This window comes from Dendrobates tinctorius, unplaced genomic scaffold (assembly GCF_039654945.1).
Source record: "Dendrobates tinctorius isolate UK_male_01 unplaced genomic scaffold, ASM3965494v1 ptg000015l, whole genome shotgun sequence".
Taxonomy (NCBI): domain Eukaryota; kingdom Metazoa; phylum Chordata; class Amphibia; order Anura; family Dendrobatidae; genus Dendrobates; species Dendrobates tinctorius.
Window position 1 is genome coordinate 38,981,956 of NW_027361683.1, and position 24,982 is coordinate 39,006,937.

The 24,982-nt window shown below is 48.8% G+C and overlaps 1 protein-coding gene across 2 annotated transcripts in view; it reads left to right on the forward strand.

Moving 5' to 3' along the window:
* The first annotated feature begins 11,212 nt into the window (after positions 1-11,212).
* Positions 11,213-24,982, forward strand: part of RPS6KA1 (ribosomal protein S6 kinase A1) — a 291,056-nt gene continuing 277,286 nt past the window's right edge. The window contains exon 1 of one of the 2 annotated variants that reach the window (XM_073563799.1): positions 11,213-11,233. In XM_073563799.1, the coding sequence (XP_073419900.1) occupies positions 11,231-11,233 (3 nt within the window). In that variant the 5' untranslated portion in view covers positions 11,213-11,230. The other variant, XM_073563791.1, reaches the window with a different exon arrangement.

A 24,982-nucleotide genomic window follows, 5' to 3' on the forward strand; every position in this document is an offset into this window, starting at 1 on the left:
GCCTTAATATTCTTAGTGCCCGGAAGAAAGGAGACCACAAAATTAAAACGCGTGAAAAACAAGGCCCACCTAGCCTGTCTAGGATTCAATCGCTTGACTGATTCGAGATAGATTAAGTTCTTGTGGTCAGTGAGGACCACAACTTGATGTCTGGCCCCCTCCAACCAATGTCTCCACTCTTCAAATGCCCACTTCATAGCCAACAATTCCCGATTCCCCACATCATAAGTACGTTCAGATGGGGAAAATTTTCGAGAAAAGAAGGCACAAGGATTCATCTTAGAGTTTGCCTGATCTCTTTGAGACAAAACGGCTCCTGCACCAATCTCAGAGGCATCTATCTCTGTTAGGAACGGCAGAACGCACTAAATAAATAAATAATAAAGTGCGATCGCCGCTCGGGGTCCACCGTGCAGTAGGTGTTCAAATTGCTGCTAAACAATGGCAGACGTGCTATATGGCGGTATAATGCGCTCGGGTTCAACGTCACCCGATGAGCACAGAGCGGACTCTGTTAAACTCACAGAGGTGCTGTAACAAAAACATACAAGTATACACTGAGCCAGATAGACTTCACCGGACTCAGTGAAATTGCACGCACGGTATCTGGTCACAGGACACGGTTCCAAGACAGGGGACGGTGTCCGTTTAGACCTACCGTGCGTGCGATGTCGCTGCTGCGGACGCCAGTAAGTGCTGCTACATGCAGCGCGGCGGCAGACACAGCCACTAAGCGATGGTGCTTAAGGGACGTGACACCACCGGATGCTAGTGTAGAGGTGCGGTGTGCACAGTGGCCTATGGCTTGCCACTGACTGGCGCGGACTCTAACTATAGTTCTCTATCCACATGCGTAATATCAGAGGGAGGGGAATCTTAATTAGTCACCAGAATCATACATCCATCACCATTCACACATCTAGCAAGAATAGTCTAGACTAGCGCATGGCCGAACTGCCATGTGGCTCTTTTATAGCCGTGCGCTGCCGGGACCTTCCAGATCTCTGAGATGGACCAATCAGATCAGGAGAAGGCAGTATATGAAGCTCTGGACTCCTGCTGTGTAGCCGCAGGAATCCGACGCCTAACAATCTCCACCTGAAATGGGAGTGAAACATCAGGTTGCCGTAGAATAGGAGCAGAAGTGAATCTCCGCTTAAGCTCCTGAAACACCAAGACTGACTCTGGAGACCAATTCACCACATCAGCACCCTTTTTGGTCAAATCCATCAGTGGTTTAACAATACCAGAAAAATGACTTATGAATTTACGGTAGAAATTAGCAAACCCCCAAAATTTCTGGAGAACCTTCAAGGAAGTGGGCTGAACCCAATCATAAATGGCCTGGACCTTGACCGGGTCCATTTCAATAGCGGACGGGGACAAAATGAATCCCAAAAACAAAATTTTTTGTACGCCAAAGACACATTTCGATCCCTTAACATACAGAGCATTTTCTCCCAAAATCCGGAATACAATCCGAACATGTTCCACATGAGAATCCCAATCATTGGAAAAAAAATCAAAATATCATCCAAATAAACGATCAAAAACTTGTCCACAAAATCCCGGAAAATATCGTTCATGAATGATTGGAAGACGGAAGGGGCATTAGTGAGCCCAAAAGGCATCACTAGGTACTCAAAATGCCCCTCAGGAGTATTAAACGCCATCTTCCATTCATCACCGTGCTTGATGCGAATAAGATTATACGTCCCCCTAAGGTCAAGCTTGGTAAACCAACTAGCACCTTTCACTCTGGAGAATAAATCGGAAATCAGGGGTAACGGATACTGATATTTAACAGTGATTTTATTAAGGAGACGATAGTCAATACATGGCCTCAATAAGCCATCTTTCTTGGCCACAAAGCAAAAAACCGGAACCTAAAGGTGAAGAGGACAGTCTGATATGACCCTTCTCCAATGACTCTTTGATATAAGATCGCATAGCATCATGTTCAGGTACAGATAAATTGAAGAGCCGACCCTTGGGAAATTTACAACCGGGCACTAACTCGATCGCACAATCATAACTCCTATGAGTAGGCAAGGACGCAGATTTACTCTCACTAAATACGTCAGAGAAATCAGCCAAATAGTCAGGAACATCATGAGACTGGGGAGAGGTAGAGAAAACAGGAGTGTCACTAAGAACACATTGACAACCCCAACTAACCACAGACACAGATTTCCAATCCAGAACAGGATTATGAGTCTGCAACCAAGGAAAACCCAGTACAATAATATCATGTAAATTATGCAACACCAAAAATTTACAATTCTCTTGATGGTCCGGGGCTACCTGCATTATCACCTGGGTCCAAACCTGGGGTTTATTCTCCGCCAAAGGAGTAGCATCAATACCCCTCAAAGGGATAGGAGTCCGCAGGGGCACCATGGGAAAACAACAACGTTTGGCAAAGCCTTAGCAGAAAATGAAGATAAGGAGCAGATCAAGGAAACCGACAAAAGGAATTTAGGCTTTACATTGCCCAAAACAAATGAGTGAGCAAAACATTTTTCCCGCTTAGGGCAGACAGAAATAGTATGAGAGGCGTCCCCACAAAAGAAGCACAACTTATTACGCCTTGTAAATTCTTGACGTTGAGCCCTAGAAAAAACCCTATCACACTGCATGGGCTCAGAAGTTTGTTCGAAAGGCAACACCGCCTCTCGCATAGTTTTACGTTCACGTAAACGTCTGTCAGTTTGAATGGCTAATGACATAGAGTCATTGAGACCAGAGGGGACAGGAAATCCCACCATAACATCTTTTACAGTCTCTGCCAGACCTTTCCGAAAAAGAGCCGCCAGGGCATCATCGTTCCATTTAGTAAGGATCGCCCACTTTTTGAATTTCTGACAATATAACTCTGCCGCTTCCTGACCCTGGTTCATTGCCAATAAAGTTTTCTCAGCTTGATCAATAACATTAGGTTCATCATACAGCAACCCCAGAGCCTGAAAAAATGCATCCACATTAGCCAGAACAGGATCCCCAGGTGTCAGAGAAAAAGCCCAGTCCTGAGGATCGCCGCGCAACAGGGAGATGACAATTTTAACCTGCTGCACCGAGTTCCCAGAGGAATTAGGTTTCAAGGCAAAAAACAGTTTACAATTATTCTTAAAGTTCAAAAATTTAGACCAATCCCCATAAAATAAATCAGGAATAGGGATTTTAGTTTCTGCAACAGAAAACTGAGCGAGATAGGCTGAAATTCATCTAATTTCAGCAGCGAGCACGATCAGACAATTGCTTAGTATTCATTAACCTCTTAACCCCCAAGGGTGGTTTGCACGTTCATGACCGGGCCAATTTCTACAATTCTGACCACTGTCCCTTTATGAGGTAATAACTCTGAAACGCTTCCATGGATCCTGGTGATTCTGACATTCTCGTGACATATTGTACTTCATGTTAGTGGTAAAATTTCATTAATATAACTTGCGTTTATTTGTGAAAAAAATGGAAATTTGGCGAAAATTTTGAAAATTTCACAATTTTCCAACTTTGAATTTTTATGCCCTTAAATCACAGAGATACAGCACACAAAAAACTTAATAAGTAACATTTCCCACATGTTTACTTTACATCAGCACAATTTTGGAACCAAAATCTTTTTTGTTAGGAAGTTATAAGGGTTAAAAGTTGACCAGCGATTTCTCATTTTTGCAGCACCATTTTATTTTTACGGACCACATCACATTTGAAGCCACTTTGAGGGGTCTATATGATAGAAAATACCCAAAAGTAACACCATTCTAAAAACTGCACCCCTTAAGGTGCTCAAAACCACATTCAAGAAGTTTATTAACCCTTCAGGTGCGTCACAGGAATTTTTTGAATATTTAAAAAAAATGAACATTTAACTTTTTTTCACAAAAAAAATGTTTCAGGTTCAATTTTTTTTATTTTACCAAGTGTAAAAGGAAAAATTGGACTGGAAAAGTTATTGTGCAATTTCTCCTGAGTACGCTGATACCTGTTATGTGAGGGGGAACCACTGTTTCAGCGCATGACAGAGCTCAGAAGGGAAGGAGCGCCGTTTGACTTTTTCAATGCAAAATTGGCTGGAATTCAGATCGGATGCCATGTCACGTTTGGAGAGCCCCTGATGCACCTAAACAGTGGAAACCCCTCACAAGTGACCCCATTTTGGAAACTAGACCCCCCAAGGAACTTATCTAGATGTGTGGTGAGAACTTTGAACCCACAAGGGCTTCACAGAAGTTTACAACGTACAGCGGTACAATTAAAAAATCATATTTTTTCCAAAAAAATGATCTTTTCACCCCCAATTTTTATTTTCCCAAGGGTAACAGGACCCTAAAAGCTATTGTGCAATTTGTCTTGAGTACGCTGATACCCCATATGTGGGTGTAAATGACTATTTGGGCGCATGGCAGAGCTCGGAAGGGAAGCAGCGCCATTTGACATTTTTGGCTGGAATTGAGATCGGACACCATGTCGCGTTTGGAAAGCCCCTGATGTACCAAAACAGTGGAAACCCCCCACAAATGACACCATTTTGCAAACTAGACCACCCAAGGAACTTATCTAGATGTGTGGTGAGAACTTTGAACCCCCAAGAGCTTCACAGAAGCTTATAACGTACAGCCGTACAATTAAAAAATCATATTTTTTCCACAAAAATGATCTTTTCACCCTCAATTCTTACTTTTCCAAGGGTAACAGGACCCTAAAAGTTATTGTGCAATTTGTCCCGAGTACGCTGATACCCCATATATGGGTGTAAACGACTATTTGGGCGCATGACAGAGCTCGGAAGGGAAGCAGCGCCATTTGACGTTTTTGGCTATAATTGAGATCGGACACCATGTCGCGTTTGCAAAGCCCCTGATGTACCTAAACAGTGGAATCCCCCACAAGTGACCCCATTTTGGAAACTAGACCCCCTAAGAAACTTATCTAGATGTGTGGTGAGCACTTTGAACCCCCCAGTGTTTCACAGAAGTTTATAACGCCCGGGCGTGAAAATAAAAAATCATATTTTTTCCACAAACATGATCATTTAGTCCCCAATTTATTTATTTTCCCAAGGGTACCAGGAGAAATTGGACCCCAAAAGTTGTTGTCCAATTTGTCCTGAGTACACCGATACCCCATATGTGGGAGAAAACTACTGTATGGGCACACGTCGGGGATCAGAAGGGAAGTAGTGACGATGTGGAATGCAGACTTTGATGGAATGGTCTGCGGGTGTCATGTTGCCTTTGGAGAGCCCCTGATGTACCTAAACAGTGGAAACCCCCCACAAATGACAGCATTTTGGAAACTAGACCCCCTAAGGAACTTATCTAGATGTGTGGTGAGCACTTTGAACCCCCAAGGGCTTTACACAAGTTTATAATGCCCGGGCGTGAAAATAAAAAAATCATAGTTTTCCACAAACATGATAATTTAGTCCCCAATTTTTTATTTTCCCAAGGGTACCAGGAGAAAATGGTCCCCAAAAGTTGTTGTCCAATTTGTCCTAAGTACGCTGATACCTCATATGTGGGAGAAAACTACTGTATGGGCACACGTCGGGGCTCGGAAGGGAAGTAGTGATGTTTTGGAATGCAGACTTTAATGGAATGGTCTGCGGGTGTCATGTGCGTTTGGAGAGCCTCTGATGTGCCTAAACTATTGAAACTCCCCACAAGTGATCCCATTTCGGAAACTAGACCCCCCACGGAACTTATCTAGATGTGTGGTGAGCACTTTGAACCCCCAAGTGCTTCACAGAAATTTATAACGCTCAGGCGTGAACATAAAAAAATCATATTTTTTTTCCACAAAAATTATATTTTTGCCCCCGATTTTTTATTTTCCTAAGGGAAACAGGAGAAATAGGACCCCAAAAGGTGTTTTGCACTTTGTCCTGAGTAGGCTGATACCCCATATGTGGGGGTAAAACACTGTTTGGGTGCATGGCAGAGCTTGGAAGGGAAGGAGCACCATTTGACTTATTCAATGCAGAATTGGCTGGAATTGAGATCAGACGCCATGTTGCCCTTGGAGAGCACCTGATGTGCCCAAACAGTGGAAACCCCCCAATTCTAACTCCAACCCTAACCCCAACACACCCCTAGCCCTAACCCTAGCCCTAGCCCTAATGGGAAATTGGAAATAAATACATTTTTTTAATTTTATTATTTTTCCCTAACTAAGGGGGTGATAACGGGGAGTTTGATTTACTATTTATGGCGGTTTTTATATTTAGCAGCTGTCACACGCTAAAAGACGCTTTTTATTGTAAAAATTGTTTTTGCATCACCACATATTGAGAGCTATAATTTTTCCATATTTTGACCCACTGAGTCATGTGAGGTCTTATTTTTTGTGGGACGAGTTGACGCTTTTATTGGTATCATGTTCGGGCATGTGACATTTTTTGATCGCTTTATATTCTGATTTTTGGGACGCAGAATGAACAAAAAACAGCGCTTATTGAAATTCTTCTGGGTGGTGCGTTTACACCGTTCCACGTGCGGTAAAATTGATAAAGTGGTTTTATTCTTCGGGTAAGTATGGTTACAGCAATACCTCTTTTATGTCTTTTTTTATGTTTTGGCGCTTTTATGCAATAAAAACAATTTTATATAAAAAATAATTATTTTTGCATCACTTTATTCTGCGAGCTATAACTTTTTTATTTTTTCTCTGATGATGCTGCGTGGTGGCTCGTTTTTTGAGGGCCAAGATGACGTTTTCAGAGGTACCATGGATATTTATATGCGTCTTTTTGATCGCACGTTATTGCACTTTTTGTTCGGCTGTATGATAATAAAACATTATTTTTTGCTTCGTTTTTTATTTTTATTTTTTAAGGGGTTCACTAAAGGGGTTAACTAATGGGACAGTTTTATAGGGCAGGTCATTACGGACGCGGCGATACCAAATATGTGTACTTTTATAGTTTTGTTGTTTTTCATTTCCAAAAAATGAATTTATTTCCCTGCCGATGCTTCCCTTTAACCCCCGATACACCGCGATCGTGTTTGATCGCGGTGTGCAAGGGGTTAACGTGTTGGGGGTGCTCCGTGACCGCCCCTGACACATTGTGCTGAGTGTCAGCTGTGATAATCAGCTGACACCCGGCCGCGATAAGCGGCGCTCACCACGTGGGCGCCGCTGAACGCTGTGACGTACTATCCCATCCCTGGGAATTAAGTCCCAGGGCACATGGACGGGATAGTACGTCACATGACAGTAAGGGGTTAAAGAAAAAATCCTCCTACTGCCCCCAGAGAAAAAGAGGAAAAAATATATAAAAAATTCTGACACCCCTTTTTTTTTTTTTTTTTTTTTACTATTCTTTCCTTCTTTAGAGTACCCTAGAATCTACAGTGTGGCTGGTGATTCTGTTATGATTAGGTAACCGAGGAGGATAGCAGGGGAATAGACTAGGCAACCAGATAACCAGAGAGGTTGGTAACTTAGGCCTCTTTCACACATCAGGTTTTCGCCGTCAGGCGCGATCCGGCGCTTTTGACAGAAACCGGATCCGGCGAAATGCAATGCCGGATCCGGTTTCCCCCCCATTGACTTGCATTTGCGCCGGATCGCGCCGGATGGCCATGCGTTTCATCCGGTTTTCGCCGGATCCGGCAATGTGTCGCGATCCGGCATCTGGAAAAAACGGCTACTGTAACGTTTTTTGTCTCCGGCGAAAAAGCCGGACACGCCGGATCCGGCGCGTCCGTCTTTTTCACACAATGAAAGCCTATGAGCGCCGCAATGCGCCTGATCCGGCGAAAGCCGGATCCGGTGGCCGGATCCGGTTTTTTTGGTCTGAGCATGCTCAGTAGCTCTGCCCACTACAACCTGTCAAAGAAGGGCTGTAGGAACATGCTATATATAGTTTTCCAGTAGCCAATCCCGTTCGGAAGGCCACAAAGGTCAATTTTAAAAACCAGATCCGGCGTAATCCGTCGAAAAACGGATAGAAAAACGGATGAACCGGATGAGACGGATCCGGTTTTGTCTGTCAAGAACAAGACGGATCCGGCAGAAAACCGGATCCGGCACATCAGGTTTTACAAAACATTTGCCGGATCCGGCATTCCGGCACGACGCCGGATCGCGCCTGACGCCGAAAACCTGATGTGTGAAAGTAGCCTTAGCGGATTGCAGACCCCTAAACTGACAACACAACTGGAATTAGCCGTGCGACGTACCTGCGATGCCCTAGACGCCTCGGCACAGCCAAAGAATTAACTAAGCCTAAAGAGAGAAAAGGGAAAGCTAAACTGCCCCGGAGTAGAACCCCAAAGGAATAGATAGCCCCCAAACATTTATTGCCGGTGAGACAAGATGAGGCGCAAAACACAGGCAGAAAATAGAGTAAGCAAATGATGGGGCCCAAACTGTCTAGATAGAACAGGACAGGAAAGAGTACTGTCTGCAATCACGCAAAAAACCCTAAGAAAAAATCCAACACGTCTTATGTGCAAAAATACTGAGGCCACACAACCTCTCCCCCACTAAATCAGAACTCTGGTGTGAACTGGAGACAAAATAAAAGATACTGATATAACAGGGGATTAGAAATACTGAAAAGACTGACATGAGCTGTGGCATATGGAACAGAGTCCAGAACAGGTCCCAGCAGGGAACAAGGCTAAATTCACACCAGCAAAGCAGAAATCAGAGGAAGGCAAAAAATGTATCAAATGCAAAAAGATTCAAGCAGACAAATAACTTATCTAAAAGATACAGGACAAAGCAGGAGGCAAGCACACTTCGAAAATGCTCAGGAAGAAAACCAAATCACTGGCAACCACTGAGGGAAGGTTGTTCACTTAAATCTCTCCAGTCTGTAACACCTGACCTCCAATCATCAACCAGAGGGAGCCCAAACTCAGAAGCCAGGTCAAAAGTGTTCACAACAGCACAGAGTCAGAAACAAGCCAAATGGATCAATATCGGTCAGGAGCAGATATGCCAAAAACAAGAGACAAACAGCAGGTCAGGATCCAAGCCAAGTCAAATACCAGGGAGTCAAAACACGAGAAGTGCAACACAGAGTCAGGATGGGAAGAGGGGAAAAAAAAGACACGGGTACAGTCAGCAAAAGCAGCAGGGCAAATCAGGGCAAGCAGAGTCAGCTACACATGCTGTAGGCAGAAACTATAACTGACACTGCCTGCAGGATGCAGTGGAGAGGAATAGCCGGCCTGATGCCAGAACGAGGCAGAGAAAAGTTAACCCTTGACATGATCAGATCAGAAAAGAGAGCCAGGAAACAAAATCCGGCCTGGATCATGACACTTACACGCCAGTCTTGCAAAAAAAAAAGTCAGATTTCCCATTCATTTCTCTCTCCTCTGATAAGATCTAGCATACCAGAGGAGAGAGAAATGGGGACCCTCGAGCGCACCCCCCCGGTACCTCTGCCAACCCTTGACCCTCCGGCTCCATCCCCTGGCCCTCCACGTCTTCTTCCTGGAAAAAATGGCGGGCGCATGAGTAGCGCGCCCGCTGAGATCTGATGTCCAGGCCAGTACCTGGCAACAATAGTACATTTTTCCTATTGGTTCATTTTGATCACTGTGATAGATCCTATCACAGTGATCAAAATAAAAAAAAAAGTAAGTCAAACCCCCCTTTTGTCACCCACTTATAGTGTAAGAAATTCCGGCATTCAAAAGAAGTAAATGCAGAAAAAAAAATTATTTGTACGACTGATTCTCCGTATCAGTTGTACAAATAAAAATTTATTTCTGCATTTATATTAAAAAAAAATTTCTGCATTTATATATAATTTTTTCCATTCTTTGCAGTTAGTGTTTGGGTTGGGGTTAGAGGAGGGTTAGGGTTGGGATTAAGGTTAGGGATGGGGCTAGGGTTATGATTATGATTAGAGCTAAGGTTAGGGTTGGGCTAGGGCTATGATTATGATTAGAGCTAGGGTTAGGAATGGGCTAGGGTTGCTAGGGTTTGGTGTTAGAGCTACGGTTAGGGTTTGGCTAGGTTTAGGGTTTGGGCTAGGTTTAGGGTTGGGGTTAGAGCTAGGGTTAGGGTTGAGGCTAGGGTTAGGGTTGGGGCTAGGGTTAGGGTTGGGGCTAGGGTTAGCATTGTGTTGGGGTTAGGGTTGTGTTGGGGTTAGGGGTGTGGTGTTGGGGTTAGGGTTATGTTGGTGTTAGGGTTGTGTTGGGGTTAGGGTTGTGTTGGGGTTAGGGTTGTGGTGTTGGAGTTAGGGTTGTGGTGTTGGGGTTAGGGTTATGTTGGTGTTGGGGTTAGGGTTGTGTTGGGGTTATGGTTGTAGTGTTGGGGTTAGGGTTGTGTTGGGGTTAGGGTTGTGGTGTTGGGGTTAGGGTTATGTTGGTGTTAGGGTTGTGTTGGGGTTAGGGTTGTGTTGGGGTTAGGGTTGTGGTGTTGGAGTTAGGGTTGTGGTGTTGGGGTTAGGGTTATGTTGGTGTTGGGGTTAGGGTTGTGTTGGGGTTATGGTTGTAGTGTTGGGGTTAGGATGGTGTTGGGGTTGTGGTTAGGGTTGGAATTATGGTTAGGGTTGGGATTAAGGTTAGAGGTAGGGCTGTGTTAGAGTTGGAATTAGAATTGGGGGGGTTTCCATTTTTTAGGTACATTGGGGTCTCCAAACGCGACATGGTGCCCACTATTGATTCGTGCCAATTTTGCGTTCAAAAAGTGCTCCCTCCCTTCTGAGCCCTGCCATGCGCCCAAACAGCGGTTTTACCCCACATATGGGGTATTGGCGTACTCCGGAGAAATTGTGCAACAAATTTTGGGGTCCATTTTCTCCTGATACCCTTGTGAAAATAACAAAAATTGGAGTTTAAAGTAAATTTTTTAGTGAAGAAAGTTAAATGTTCATTTTTTCCTTCCACATTGCTTTAGTTCCCATTGAAGCACCTGAAGGGTTAATAAAATTCTTAAATGTGGTTTTGCGCACCTTGAGGGGTGTCGCTTTTGGTATTTTCTGTCATATAGACCCCTCAAACTCACTTCAAATGTGATGTGGTCCCTAAAAAATGGTTTTGTTGTAAAAATGAGAAAAAATAAAATGTTTCCAAAAGATCTCTCTCTCCACAAGTCTTCTGAACCCTGTACATGCACAATATTTATTGTAGCATAGCGCTACCATTTTAAGACACAAGATGGCGCTCTCTTTCCCGCTTCTCTGAACTCTTCATAAGGAGCCTTTACCTGAGCAGCTCAGCGTGTGGGCGTGGTCTGTTACATTCCTTCTTATCAGGGACTAATGGTGAGCGCAGCCTTTGCTAGAGACCAATAGAACACCAGCAGGGCGGCACGCGCGGCGCTGTCAGTGACCAGGGGGCGGAGTTACACGGTTACTGTGTGTGGAGCTGGTTTGTGCTGAGGACGGAGGGAGATCGCGTGTACTGCTCCGTGTAATATGCCGCTCGCTCAGCTGGTAGATTTGTGGCCCGACGTGGAGCTGGTGCCCGAGGAAACTGAGGTGAGAATGGACAGTACTTCACCACGCGTGTCCCTGCATGCATCACTTCATTCTGTGCTGCCGGTGATTAGTTGCCGCATGGACACAGGTGTTCTTGTCATGTGCAGTTTGCTTTGGATACAATGAGTAGTGTAGGTTATATGGTAGATGAGCGTGCTCTGTGCGTGCCATCTAGGGTAAGCTCTGCACAGGTGCCGGATTGGCCTCAGGCTACAGTTGTCACACTACAATATGTTGTGTAATGTGGAAGTGCTGTCAGCCGCCAGGAGCCTTCACACTCCCTGCAATGGGCTGCTGGCTGTGCACTGTCATGGCAATAAACACAACAGTAGATGAAGGCTGTGTGTATGCAACTCTGCCGCGAGGCTGTGTGTATGCGTCTCCGTGGCGAGGCAGTATGTGTGTGTGTGTGCGTGCGTCTCCGTGGCGAGGCAGTATGTGTGTGTGTGTGCGTGCGTCTCCGTGGCGAGGCAGTATGTGTGTGTGTGTGTATGCAGCTCTGTGGCGAGGCAGTATGTGTGTGTGTGTGTGCAGCTCTGTGGCGAGGCAGTATGTGTGTGTGTGTGTGCAGCTCCGTGGCGAGGCAGTATGTGTGTGTATGCAGCTCTGTGGCGAGGCAGTATGTGTGTGTGTGTGTGTGCAGCTCCGTGGCGAGGCAGTATGTGTGTGTATGCAGCTCTGTGGCGAGGCAGTATGTGTGTGTGTGTGTATGCAGCTCTGTGGCGAGGCAGTATGTGTGTGTGTGTGTGTGTGTGCAGCTCCGTGGCGAGGCAGTATGTGTGTGTGTGTATGCAGCTCCGTGGCGAGGCAGTATGTGTGTGTATGCAGCTCCGTGGCGAGGCAGTATGTGTGTGTGTGTATGCAGCTCTGTGGCGAGGCAGTATGTGTGTGTGTGTGTGTATGCAGCTCTGTGGCGAGGCAGTATGTGTGTGTGTGTGTATGCAGCTCCGTGGCGAGGCAGTATGTGTGTGTGTGTGTATGCAGCTCTGTGGCGAGGCAGTATGTGTGTGTGTGTGTATGCAGCTCTGTGGCGAGGCAGTATGTGTGTGTGTGTGTGCAGCTCCGTGGCGAGGCAGTATGTGTGTGTATGCAGCTCTGTGGCGAGGCAGTATGTGTGTGTGTGTGTATGCAGCTCCGTGGCGAGGCAGTGTGTGTGTGTGTGTATGCAGCTCTGCGGCGAGGCAGTATGTGTGTGTGTGTGTATGCAGCTCTGCGGCGAGGCAGTATGTGTGTGTGTGTGTATGCAGCTCTGTGGCGAGGCAGTATGTGTGTGTATGCAGCTCCGTGGCGAGGCAGTATGTGTGTGTATGCAGCTCCGTGGCGAGGCAGTATGTGTGTGTATGCAGCTCCGTGGCGAGGCAGTATGTGTGTGTATGCAGCTCTGTGGCGAGGCAGTATGTGTGTGTGTGTGTATGCAGCTCTGTGGCGAGGCAGTATGTGTGTGTGTGTGTATGCAGCTCCGTGGCGAGGCAGTATGTGTGTGTGTGTATGCAGCTCTGTGGCGAGGCAGTATGTGTGTGTGTGTGTATGCAGCTCTGTGGCGAGGCAGTATGTGTGTGTGTGTGTATGCAGCTCTGTGGCGAGGCAGTATGTGTGTGTATGCAGCTCTGTGGCGAGGCAGTATGTGTGTGTGTGTGTATGCAGCTCCGTGGCGAGGCAGTGTGTGTGTGTGTGTATGCAGCTCTGCGGCGAGGCAGTATGTGTGTGTGTGTGTATGCAGCTCTGCGGCGAGGCAGTATGTGTGTGTGTGTGTATGCAGCTCTGTGGCGAGGCAGTATGTGTGTGTATGCAGCTCTGTGGCGAGGCAGTATGTGTGTGTATGCAGCTCCGTGGCGAGGCAGTATGTGTGTGTATGCAGCTCCGTGGCGAGGCAGTATGTGTGTGTATGCGGCTCCGTGGCGAGGCAGTATGTGTGTGTATGCGGCTCCACGGCGAGGCAGTGTATGTGTGTGTGTGTGTGTGTGTGTATGCGTCTCCGTGGCGAGGCAGTATGTGTGTGTATGCAGCTCTGTGGCGAGGCAGTGTGTGTGTGTGTATGCAGCTCCGTGGCGAGGCAGTATGTGTGTGTATGCAGCTCCGTGGCGAGGCAGTATGTGTGTGTGTATGCGGCTCCACGGCGAGGCAGTATGTGTGTATGCGGCTCCTTGGCGAGGCAGTATGTGTGTGTGTGTGTATGCGTCTCCGTGGCGAGGCAGTATGTGTGTGTATGCAGCTCCGTGGCAAGGCAGTATGTGTGTGTGTGTGTGTATACGGCTCCATGGCGAGGCAGTATGTGTGTATGCGGCTCCGTGGCGAGGCAGTATGTGTGTGTGTATGCGGCTCCGTGGCGAGGCAGTATGTGTGTGTGTATGCGGCTCCACGGCGAGGCAGTATGTGTGTATGCGGCTCCTTGGCGAGGCAGTATGTGTGTGTGTGTATGCGTCTCCGTGGCGAGGCAGTATGTGTGTGTATGCAGCTCCGTGGCAAGGCAGTATGTGTGTGTGTGTGTGTATACGGCTCCGTGGCGAGGCAGTATGTGTGTGTATGCGGCTCCGTGGCGAGGCAGTATGTGTGTGTGTATGCGGCTCCGTGGCGAGGCAGTATGTGTGTGTGTATGCGGCTCCGTGGCGAGGCAGTATGTGTGTGTGTGTGTATGCGGCTCCGTGGCGAGGCAGTATGTGTGTGTGTATGCGGCTCCGTGGCGAGGCAGTATGTGTGTGTGTGTATGCGGCTCCGTGGCGAGGCAGTATGTGTGTGTGTGTATGCGGCTCCGTGGCGAGGCAGTATGTGTGTGTGTGTATGCGACTCCGTGGCGAGGCAGTATGTGTGTGTGTGTGTATGCGGCTCCGTGGCGAGGCAGTATGTGTGTGTATGCGGCTCCGTGGCGAGGCAGTATGTGTGTGTATGCGGCTCCACGGCGAGGCAGTATGTGTATGCGGCTCCTTGGCGAGGCAGTATGTGTGTGTGTGTGTGTATGCAGCTCTGTGGCGAGGCAGTATGTGTGTGTGTGTGTGCAGCTCCGTGGCGAGGCAGTATGTGTGTGTGTGTATGCAGCTCTGTGGCGAGGCAGTATGTGTGTGTGTGTGTGCAGCTCCGTGGCGAGGCAGTATGTGTGTGTGTGTGTATGCAGCTCCGTGGCGAGGCAGTATGTGTGTGTGTGTATGCAGCTCCGTGGCGAGGCAGTATGTGTGTGTGTGTGTGTATGCAGCTCTGTGGCGAGGCAGTATGTGTGTGTATGCGGCTCCGTGGCGAGGCAGTATGTGTGTGTGTGTGTGTATGCAGCTCTGTGGCGAGGCAGTATGTGTGTGTGTGTGTGTGTAGCTCCGTGGCGAGGCAGTATGTGTGTGTATGCAGCTCTGTGGCGAGGCAGTATGTGTGTGTGTGTATGCAGCTCCGTGGCGAGGCAGTGTGTGTGTGTATGCAGCTCTGTGGCGAGGCAGTATGTGTGTGTATGCAGCTCCGTGGCGAGGCAGTATGTGTGTGTATGCAGCTCCGTGGCGAGGCAGTATGTGTGTGTATGCAGCTCCGTGGCGAGGCAGTATGTGTGTGTATGCAGCTCCGTGGCGAGGCAGTATGTGTGTGTATGCAGCTCCGTGGCGAGGTAGTATGTGTGTGTGTGTATGCAGCTCCGTGGCGAGGCAGTGTGTGTGTGTGTATGCAGCTCTGCGGCGAGGCAGTATGTGTGTGTGTGTGTATGCAGCTCTGTGGCGAGGCAGTATGTGTGTGTGTGTATGCAGCTCCGTGGCGAGGCTGTGTGTGTGTGTATGCAGCTGTGCGGCGAGGCAGTATGTGTGTGTATGCAGCTCCGTGGCGAGGCAGTGTGTGTGTGTGTATGCAGCTCTGCGGCGAGGCAGTATGTGTGTGTGTGTGTATGCAGCTCTGTGGCGAGGCAGTATGTGTGTGTATGCAGCTCCGTGGCGAGGCAGTATGTGTGTGTATGCAGCTCTGTGGCGAGGCAGTGTGTGTGTGTATGCGGCTCCGTGGCGAGGCAGTATGTGTGTATGCGGCTCCTTGGCGAGGCAGTATGTGTGTGTGTATGCGTCTCCGTGGCGAGGCAGTATGTGTGTGTGTATGCGTCTCCGTGGCGAGGCAGTATGTGTGTGTATGCAGCTCCGTGGCAAGGCAGTATGTGTGTGTATGCAGCTCCGTGGCAAGGCAGTATGTGTGTGTGTGTGTGTATACGGCTCCGTGGCGAGGCAGTATGTGTGTGTGTGTATGCGGCTCCGTGGCGAGGCAGTATGTGTGTATGCGGCTCCGTGGCGAGGCAGTATGTGTGTGTGTGTATGCGGCTCCGTGGCGAGGCAGTATGTGTGTGTGTGTATGCGACTCCGTGGCGAGGCAGTATGTGTGTGTGTGTATGCGGCTCCGTGGCGAGGCAGTATGTGTGTGTGTGTATGCGGCTCCGTGGCGAGGCAGTATGTGTGTGTGTGTGTATGCGGCTCCGTGGCGAGGCAGTATGTGTGTGTATGCGGCTCCGTGGCGAGGCAGTATGTGTGTGTGTATGCGGCTCCACGGCGAGGCAGTATGTGTGTGTGTGTGTGTATGCGTCTCCGTGGCGAGGCAGTATGTGTGTGTGTATGCAGCTCTGTGGCAAGGCAGTATGTGTGTGTATGCAGCTCCGTGGCAAGGCAGTATGTGTGTGTGTGTATACGGCTCCGTGGCGAGGCAGTATGTGTGTGTATGCGGCTCCGTGGCGAGGCAGTATGTGTGTGTGTATGCGGCTCCGTGGCGAGGCAGTATGTGTGTATACGGCTCCGTGGCGAGGCAGTATGTGTGTGTATGCGGCTCCGTGGCGAGGCAGTATGTGTGTGTGTATGCAGCTCCGTGGCGAGGCAGTATGTGTGTGTATGCGGCTCCGTGGCGAGGCAGTATGTGTGTGTATGCAGCTCCGTGGCGAGGCAGTATGTGTGTGTATGCAGCTCCGTGGCGAGGCAGTATGTGTGTGTATGCGGCTCCACGGCGAGGCAGTATGTGTGTATGCGGCTCCTTGGCGAGGCAGTGTGTGTGTGTGTATGCGTCTCCGTGGCGAGGCAGTATGTGTGTGTATGCAGCTCCTTGGCAAGGCAGTATGTGTGTGTATGCAGCTCCGTGGCAAGGCAGTATGTGTGTGTGTGTGTGTGTATATACAGCTCCGTGGCAAGGCAGTATGTGTGTGTGTATATACGGCTCCGTGGCGAGGCAGTATGTGTGTGTATGCGGCTCCGTGGCGAGGCAGTATGTGTGTGTAGGCGGCTCCGTGGCGAGGCAGTATGTGTGTGTGTATGCGGCTCCGTGGCGAGGCAGTATGTGTGTGTGTATGCGGCTCCGTGGCGAGGCAGTATGTGTGTGTGTATGCGGCTCCGTGGCGAGGCAGTATGTGTGTGTATGCGGCTCCGTGGCGAGGCAGTATGTGTGTGTATGCGGCTCCACGGCGAGGCAGTATGTGTGTATGCGGCTCCTTGGCGAGGCAGTATGTGTGTGTGTGTATGCGTCTCCGTGGCGAGGCAGTATGTGTGTGTATGCAGCTCCGTGGCAAGGCAGTGTGTGTATGCAGCTCCGTGGCAAGGCAGTGTGTGTGTGTGTGTGTGTGTATACGGCTCCGTGGCGAGGCAGTATGTGTGTGTATGCGGCTCCGTGGCGAGGCAGTATGTGTGTGTGTGTATGCGGCTCCGTGGCGAGGCAGTGTGTGTGTGTGTGTGTGTATGCGTCTCCGTGGCGAGGCAGTATGTGTGTGTATGCAGCTCTGTGGCGAGGCAGTATGTGTGTGTGTGTGTGTGTATGCAGCTCCGTGGCAAGGCAGTATGTGTGTGTATGCAGCTCTGTGGCGAGGCAGTATGTGTGTGTGTGTATACGGCTCCGTGGCGAGGCAGTATGTGTGTGTGTATGCGGCTCCGTGGCGAGGCAGTATGTGTGTGTGTATGCGGCTCCGTGGCGAGGCAGTATGTGTGTGTGTGTGTATGCGTCTCCGTGGCGAGGCAGTATGTGTGTGTATGCAGCTCTGTGGCGAGGCAGTATGTGTGTGTGTGTGTATGCAGCTCCGTGGCAAGGCAGTATGTGTGTGTATGCAGCTCCGTGGCGAGGCAGTATGTGTGTGTGTATGCGGCTCCGTGGCGAGGCAGTATGTGTGTGTGTATGCGGCTCCGTGGCGAGGCAGTGTGTGTGTATGAGGCTCCATGGCGAGGCAGTATGTGTGTGTGTGTGTATGCGGCTCCGTGGCGAGGCAGTATGTGTGTGTGTGTATGCGGCTCCGTGGCGAGGCAGTATGTATGTGTGTGTATGCGGCTCCGCGGCGAGGCAGTATGTATGTGTGTGTATGCGGCTCCGCGGCGAGGCAGTATGTGTGTGTATGCGGCTCCGCGGCGAGGCAGTATGTATGTGTGTGTGTATGTGGCTCAGCGGCGAGGCTGTATGTGTGTGTGTGTATGCGGCTCCACGGCGAGGCTGTATGTATGTGTGTATGCGGCTCCACGGCGAGGCAGTATATGTGTGTATGAGGCTCCACGGCGAGGCAGTATGTATGTGTATGCGGCTCCGGCGAGGCAGGTGTGTATGCGGCTCCACGGCGAGGCAGTGTGTGTGTGTATGCGGCTCCACGACGAGGCTGTGTGTGTGTGTGTGTGCGGCTCCACGACGAGGCTGTGTGTGTGTATGCGGCTTCACGGCGAGGTAGTATGTGTGTGTGTGTATGCGGCTCCACGGCGAGGCAGTATGTGTGTATGTGGCTCCGCGGCGAGGCAGTTTGTATGTGTATGTGGTTCCACGGCGAGGCAGTATGTGTGTGTGTGTATGTGGCTCCACGATGAGGCAGTATGTATGTGGCTCTGCGGCGAGGCAGTAAGTGTGCGTGTGTGTGTGTGTATGCGGCTCCGCGGCGAGGCAGTGTGTGTATGTGGCTCCACGATGAGGCACTATGTATGTATGTGGCTCCGCGGCGAGGCAGTATGTATGTGTGTGTGTATGCGGCTCCATGACGAGGCAGTATGTATGTGTGTATGCGGCTCGACGGCGAGGCAGTGTGTGTGTGTGTGTGTGTGTGTGTATGCGGCTCCGCGGCAAGGTAGTGTGTATGTGGCTCCACGATGAGGCAGTATGTATGTAAAGTATGTGGCTCCGCGGCGAGGCAGTGTGCGTGTATGCGGCTCCACGGCGAGGCAGTATGTGTGTGTGTGTATGCGGCTCCACGGCGAGGCAGTGTGTGTGTGTGTATGCGGCTCCACGGCGAGGCAGTGTGTATGTGGATCCACGGCGAGGCAGTATGTGTGTGTGTGTGTGTATGCAGCTCCACGGCGAGGCAGTGTGTGTGTGTATGCGGCTCCACGGCGAGGCAGTGTGTGTGTATGTGGATCCACGGCGAGGCAGTATGTGTGTGTGTGTATGCGGCTCCACGGCGAGGCAGTGTGTGTATGTGGCTCCACGGCGAGGCAGTATGTATGTGTCTGTATGCGGCTCCGCGGCGAGGCAGTATGTATGTGTGTGTATGAGGCTCCGCGGCGAGGCAGTATGTGTGTGTGCGGCTCCACGGCAAGGCAGTATGTGTGTATGTGGCTCCACGGCGAGGCAGTATGTATGTATGTGGCTCCGCGGTGAGGCAGTATGTGTGTGTGTGTATTCGGCTCCGTGGCAGGGCAGTGTGTGTATATGTGGCTCCACGGCGAGGCTGTGTGTGTATGGCTCCGCTGCGAGGCAATGTACAGCACGCGGACTGAACACCACACAGGTTCCTTCTGGTGCATCACAGCTGCATTTTTCCCAGAAAACTATTGTCTAACCTCCAAACATCTTGGATCGGATGTGAAGGCACTTTGGGCCACAAGATGCCCTGACGATGGAGCTCCTGATGCCAACAGGCATTCCCGTTACTTACAGATGCCTGTATAATGAGGGAAGGGCAGCTTCTTAGTGTGTTCCATAGGATGTATGTTCTGTATGATATATGCGTAACACATCCATTTAATTCCTACAGTGCCAATCGCGGCTGGAAAATAAGTCTCAATCCAGTATGACTCTTCACAGCCATTTGGCCATAGGTGATGTGTAACCCACTTTCCTGCAGTCCTGACTCCTTAGATAATAGGACATTTCCATTCACTATGTGGCCAGTAGCCATTCCAAAAAATATGGCCACCTGTTAAAAATGTGGGGAGACTTTTTAAGATGTTGTCTGGTGGTGAAGATAAGTGATCACCTATCCACAAGGTAGGTGATGACTTATACAGTGGGGGAAATAAGTATTTGATCCCTTGCTGATTTTGTAAGCTTGCCCACTGACATGAACAGTCTATAATTTTAAGGGTAGGTTAATTTTAACATTGAGACATAGAATATCAAAAATAAAATCCAGAAAATCACATTGTATAAATTATATAAATTTATTTGCATTTTGCAGTGAGAAATAAGTATTTGATTCCCTACCAACCATTAAAGGTACTGTCACACTTAGCGATGTACCAGCGATCCCGACCAGCGATATGACGTGGTCGGGATCGCTGGTTCATCGCTAAGTGGTCGCTAGTGAGCTGCCACACAGGCAGATCACACCAGCGACATCGCTGGGGACGGGGGTCGCTACTTACCTGTCACGCTAGGCGATCCTGCGTCCTCCCGCCCGGCTCCACGCTCGTCTCTCCACAGGAAGCTGACGACGAGAAGCGGTCCTGAACGTTCTCACGCGATCAGCGATAACCAGCGGGGGAGCGGGTTGTAGGTAAGTATCACACACAGCGATGTCGCTAGCAATATCGCCATAACGTCACAAGTTATAGCGATATTGCTAGCGATATCGCTTAGTGTGACAGTACCTTAAGAGTTCTGGCTCCTACAGATCAGTTGGACGTGCCTAATCAACTTGTTACCTGCATTAAAGACAGTTATCTTGCATAGTCAACTTTATAAAAGACTACTGTCCACAGACTCAATTAATCAGTCAGACTCTATCCTCTACAACATGTGCAAGGCCAAAGAGCTTTCTAAGGATGTCAGGGATAAGATCATAGCTGGCCAAAGCTGGAATGGGCTACAAAACCATAGTAAGATGCTGGGTGATAAGGAGACAACTGTTGGTGCAATAGGATGAAATACAAAATGACTGTCAATCGACATCGGTCTGTGGCACCATGCAAAAATCTCCCCTCATGGGGTATCCTTGATCATTAGGAAGGTGAGAGATCAGCCTAAAACTACACAGGGGAAATTGTTAATGATCTCAAGGCAGCTGGGACCACAGTCAACAAGAAAACTATTGGTAACACATTACGCCGTAAAGGTTTAAAATCCTGCAGTGCCCGCAAGCTCCCCCTGCTCAAGAAGGCACATGTGCAGGCAAGTCTGAAGTTTGCCGGTGAACACCTGGATGATTTTGTGAGTGAATGGGAGAAGGTGCTGTGGTCAGATGAGACAAAAATTAAGGTCTTTGGCATTAACTCAACTCGCCGTGTTTGGTGGAAGACAAATTCTGCCTATGACCCAAAGAACATCATTCCCACTGTCAAGCATGGAGGTGGAAACATTGTTTTGGGGGGTGTTTCTCTGCTAAGGGCACAGGACTACTTCACCGCATCAGTGGGAGAATGGGTGGAGCCATGTACTGTAAAATCCTGAATGACAACCTCCTTCCCTCTGCCAGGACATTAAAAATGGGTCGTGGCTGACTCTTCCAGCAAGACAATGACCCAAAACATACAGCCAAGTGAACAAAGGAGTGGCTCAAAAAGAAGTACAATAAAGGTCATGGAGTGGCCTAGCCAATCTCCAGACCTTAATCTGACAGAAAACTTATGGAGGGAGTTGAAGCTCAGAGTTTCCAAGCGACAGCCTTAAAATCTTAATGATTTAGAGATGATCTGCAAAAGAGGAGTGGACCAAAATTCCTCCGGACATGTGCGCAAAACTCATCATCAACTACAAAAACCGTCTGACTGCTGTGCTTGCCAACAAGGGTTTTGCCACCAAGTGTTAAATCTTGTTTGCCAGAGGGATTAAATACTTATTTCTCACTTCAAAATGCAAATACATTTATACAAATGTGATTTTCTGGATTTTATTTTTGATATTCTATCTCTCAATGTTAAAATAAACATACCCTTTAAAATTATGTAAGGTTAATGTCTTTATCAGTGACCAAACTTACAAAATCAGCAAGGGATCAAATACTTATTTCACTCACTGTAGCTCAGTGAGGTACCGAGCACTGGGATCCACAGCGATTGTTCATTCATTTAGAATGGAGGAGCAGTGCCCATGCATAAACGCTACTCCATTCAGTCCCTATGGACTGCCAAGCACTGCGTTCGACTTTTTCCAGCAGCCCCATAGAGCATGCGTAGAGCAGCAGATGGTTATGGGCGCTGCTGCTCCATTCTAACGGGGATAAAAATACTGCAGTCGGACCCACACCGTTCTGAATGTTATCCTTTCCTGTGGATGGGTGATAATACCCTATTTTCGCCAGACAACCCCTTTAAAGGGAATCTCTCACCCCATTTTCGAGTATCAGCTGCCGGCTCCGCCATCAGGGGCTTATCTACAGCATTCTGTAATGCTGTAGATAAGCCCCCCGATGTAACCTGAAAGATAAGAATGAGTTAGATTATGCTCACCCAGGGGCGGTCCGGTTTCGGTCCGATGAGTGTCGCGGTCCGGTCCGGCGCCTCCCATCTTCTAACGGTGACGTCCTCTTCTTTGCTGCCTGTTGTGGCTCCTGCGCAGGCACACTGCTCTGCCCTGTTGAGGGCAGAGCAGAGTCCTGCAGTGCGCAGGTGCCGGGAGAGGTCCTGCGCACTGCAGTTTTCTGCTCTGCCCTCAACAGGACAGAGTAGTACGCCTGCGCAGGAGCCACGACAGGCAGCAAAGAAGAGGACGTCACCGTTAGAAGATGGGAGGCGCCGGACTGCAACATCCATCAGACCAAGTCTGGACCGCCGCTGGGTGAGTATAATATAACTCATTTTCTTTATCTTTCAGGTTACATCGGGAGCTTATCTACAGCATTACAGAATGCTGTAGATAAGTCCCTGATGGTGGTGCCAGCAGCTGATACTCGAAAAATGGGGTGACAGATTGCCTTTAAGCACAACTGAGCTATGTTTGCGAGCTATGTCTCTTGCTGTTATTTTCTCACTTTGCTACCTGCAGGATACGTCACTTATGTCTGGTAATGTGGGAAGGAGGAGTCTCAATTTTGGAGCCCCACCTTTTAGGATAAAAAGGTACCCCAAAGTTCCATTACACAAGTTGAGGCTTTTGGCCGCCATCTACATTCAGAATGTTTGGGGAAATGGCTGCAATGTGCTCAGCTTGCTCCATGAAGTATGTTGTAGCTTTGGAAAAGTGTTGAAGCCATAAATGCCTAAAGTTTAAAAGCCTTTTTTTATATTGTAGTTCTATAATTTTCGGGAACAGCTTCTCAAAATTAACAGGACTAGTTGTAATCCTTTACTTGGCACTAAATATATGGAACCTGCACAGAGCTTTATTATGACTGTGTGCAGTGCATTAGGCCTCTTTCACACATCCGTTTATTTCTGGTACCAGAGATCTCCGTGTCCAGGTGTGTAATACTTGCGGCACACGTGTCAACTGTGTGACGCCCGTGTGCTGCATCAAAACCACACGGACTGCTGCCGGGGAAGAAGCGCTATAGTAAGCGCTGTTCCCTGGCGACGGGTGCTGAAGACGGCTCTCATCATTCTCCCCTGCTCTGCCGGCAATTGGCGCGAGCAGGGGAGAATGATGAGGGTTATATTAAAGACAGAATGATGACAGCAGGTGGGGACTTTTGGGACTATTACTTCCATCAACCTACACCTGCTGCCGCTAAGAACAGTGACAGCAGGATCGGATGATGAGGGTATTCCTCACCTGCACTCTAAGTAAATAAATTAATGAAAAATGCGGCGTGGGTTCCCCCTATTTTCTATAACCAGCCTGGCAAAACTCACAGCTGGGGGCTGCAACAGTCAGCTTCAGCATGGCTTATCAAGAATAGAGGGGTGCCCACGATAATTAAAAAAACGGCGTGGGTCCCCCCTCATTTTTGACAACCAGCCTTGCTAATGCTCAAAGCTGGGGGCTAGTATTCTCAGGGTGGTAAGGGGCCATGGATATTGCTCCCCCAGCCTAAAAATAGCAGCCAGCAGCTGCCCAGAAAAGGCACATCTATTAGATGCGCCAATTCTGGCACTTTGCCCAGCTCTTTCCACTTGTCCTGTAGCGGTGGCAAATGGGGTGATAGTTGGGGGCGGTTGATGTCACCTTTGTATTGTCGGGTGACATCAAACCGCGAGGGGTTAGTAATGGACAGTTGTCAATTAGATGACCCCATTACTAACCCCATAGTCACATTGTAAAAAAACAGACACTCAGAATAAAGTGTTTAATTGAAAAAATGATAGACTCCTTTAATAATCTCAATTAAACCATACTTACGAACTCTCCTAATTCCACCAAAGCCCTTGATTTACTGTAATAAAAGTAAAATATAAAACAACTATACCATACCTGTCCGTTCCACGCTGTAATCTATGTTTGGGGGAGAAATACGGTAGCTTTCAACCTGGACGGTGCCAAGATGCGACCGTCCAGGCTGAGAACCACTGGTGAATGAGCTGCTGGGAGCGCATCTTCATTGACCAGCGGTGCTGTCATCGAGGTTCCCAGCCGGGCTGAACTGCAGTGACCTCAAGACTGTGGGGGAAAAAGTCAGTGATGAGGTCACCGCAGTTCATGCTCAGTGTCTTCACAGCAGATCACCATGACAATTTTTTATTTAAATAATTAAAATAAAAACTGCATGGGGACCCCTCTATTCTTGATAACCAACCTTGCTGACAGCTGAGGGTTGCAGCCCCCAGCTGTGAGTTTTGTTTGTCTGGATATAAAAAAATGGGGGGAACCCACGCCGGGTTTTTCATTCATTTATTTACTTATATCGCAGGTGGCGGGTGAGGAATACCCTCCTCATCCGCTCCTGCTTTCACTATTCTTAACGGCAAAAGGTGTAGGTTGATGGAAGTAATAGTCCCAAACGCACCTGCTGTCATCATTGTGTCTTTAATATAATTCTCCCCTGCTCACGCCCATCACTGGCAGAGCAGGGGAAAATGATGAGAACGTCTTCAGCACCTGCCGCCAGGGAACAGCGCTTACTGGAGCGTTTCTTCCCCGGTGCCGATGCGTGTCTCCCGGATGACATCAATGTGTGTTCTGTGTGCACTTGTCCGGGACATTTTGTGGCACTTGCTGACAGTGAAAAACAGACATGTCAACGTGTTTTGCCCACTAACACGTGGTACGTAGGAAAACACTGACATGTGCACAGACCCATTCATTTGAATGGGTCTACGTGTGTCAGTGTCTCCGGTACGTGTGAAAACCGTCTCCACACGTACCGGAGACACGGATGTGTGAAAGAGGCCTTATAGTGATTTTCTGAGAACGGGGACTAAGATCTCAAGAAAGTTTTCTAGGGGTGAACTATACCTATGTCATAGCTCACCTCTTCCCATATAACTTATAACTTTGGTCATGTGTCAACACATGAAACTGTTCTGTGTGGGGGCTGCGGTGTGGCCTGGGATG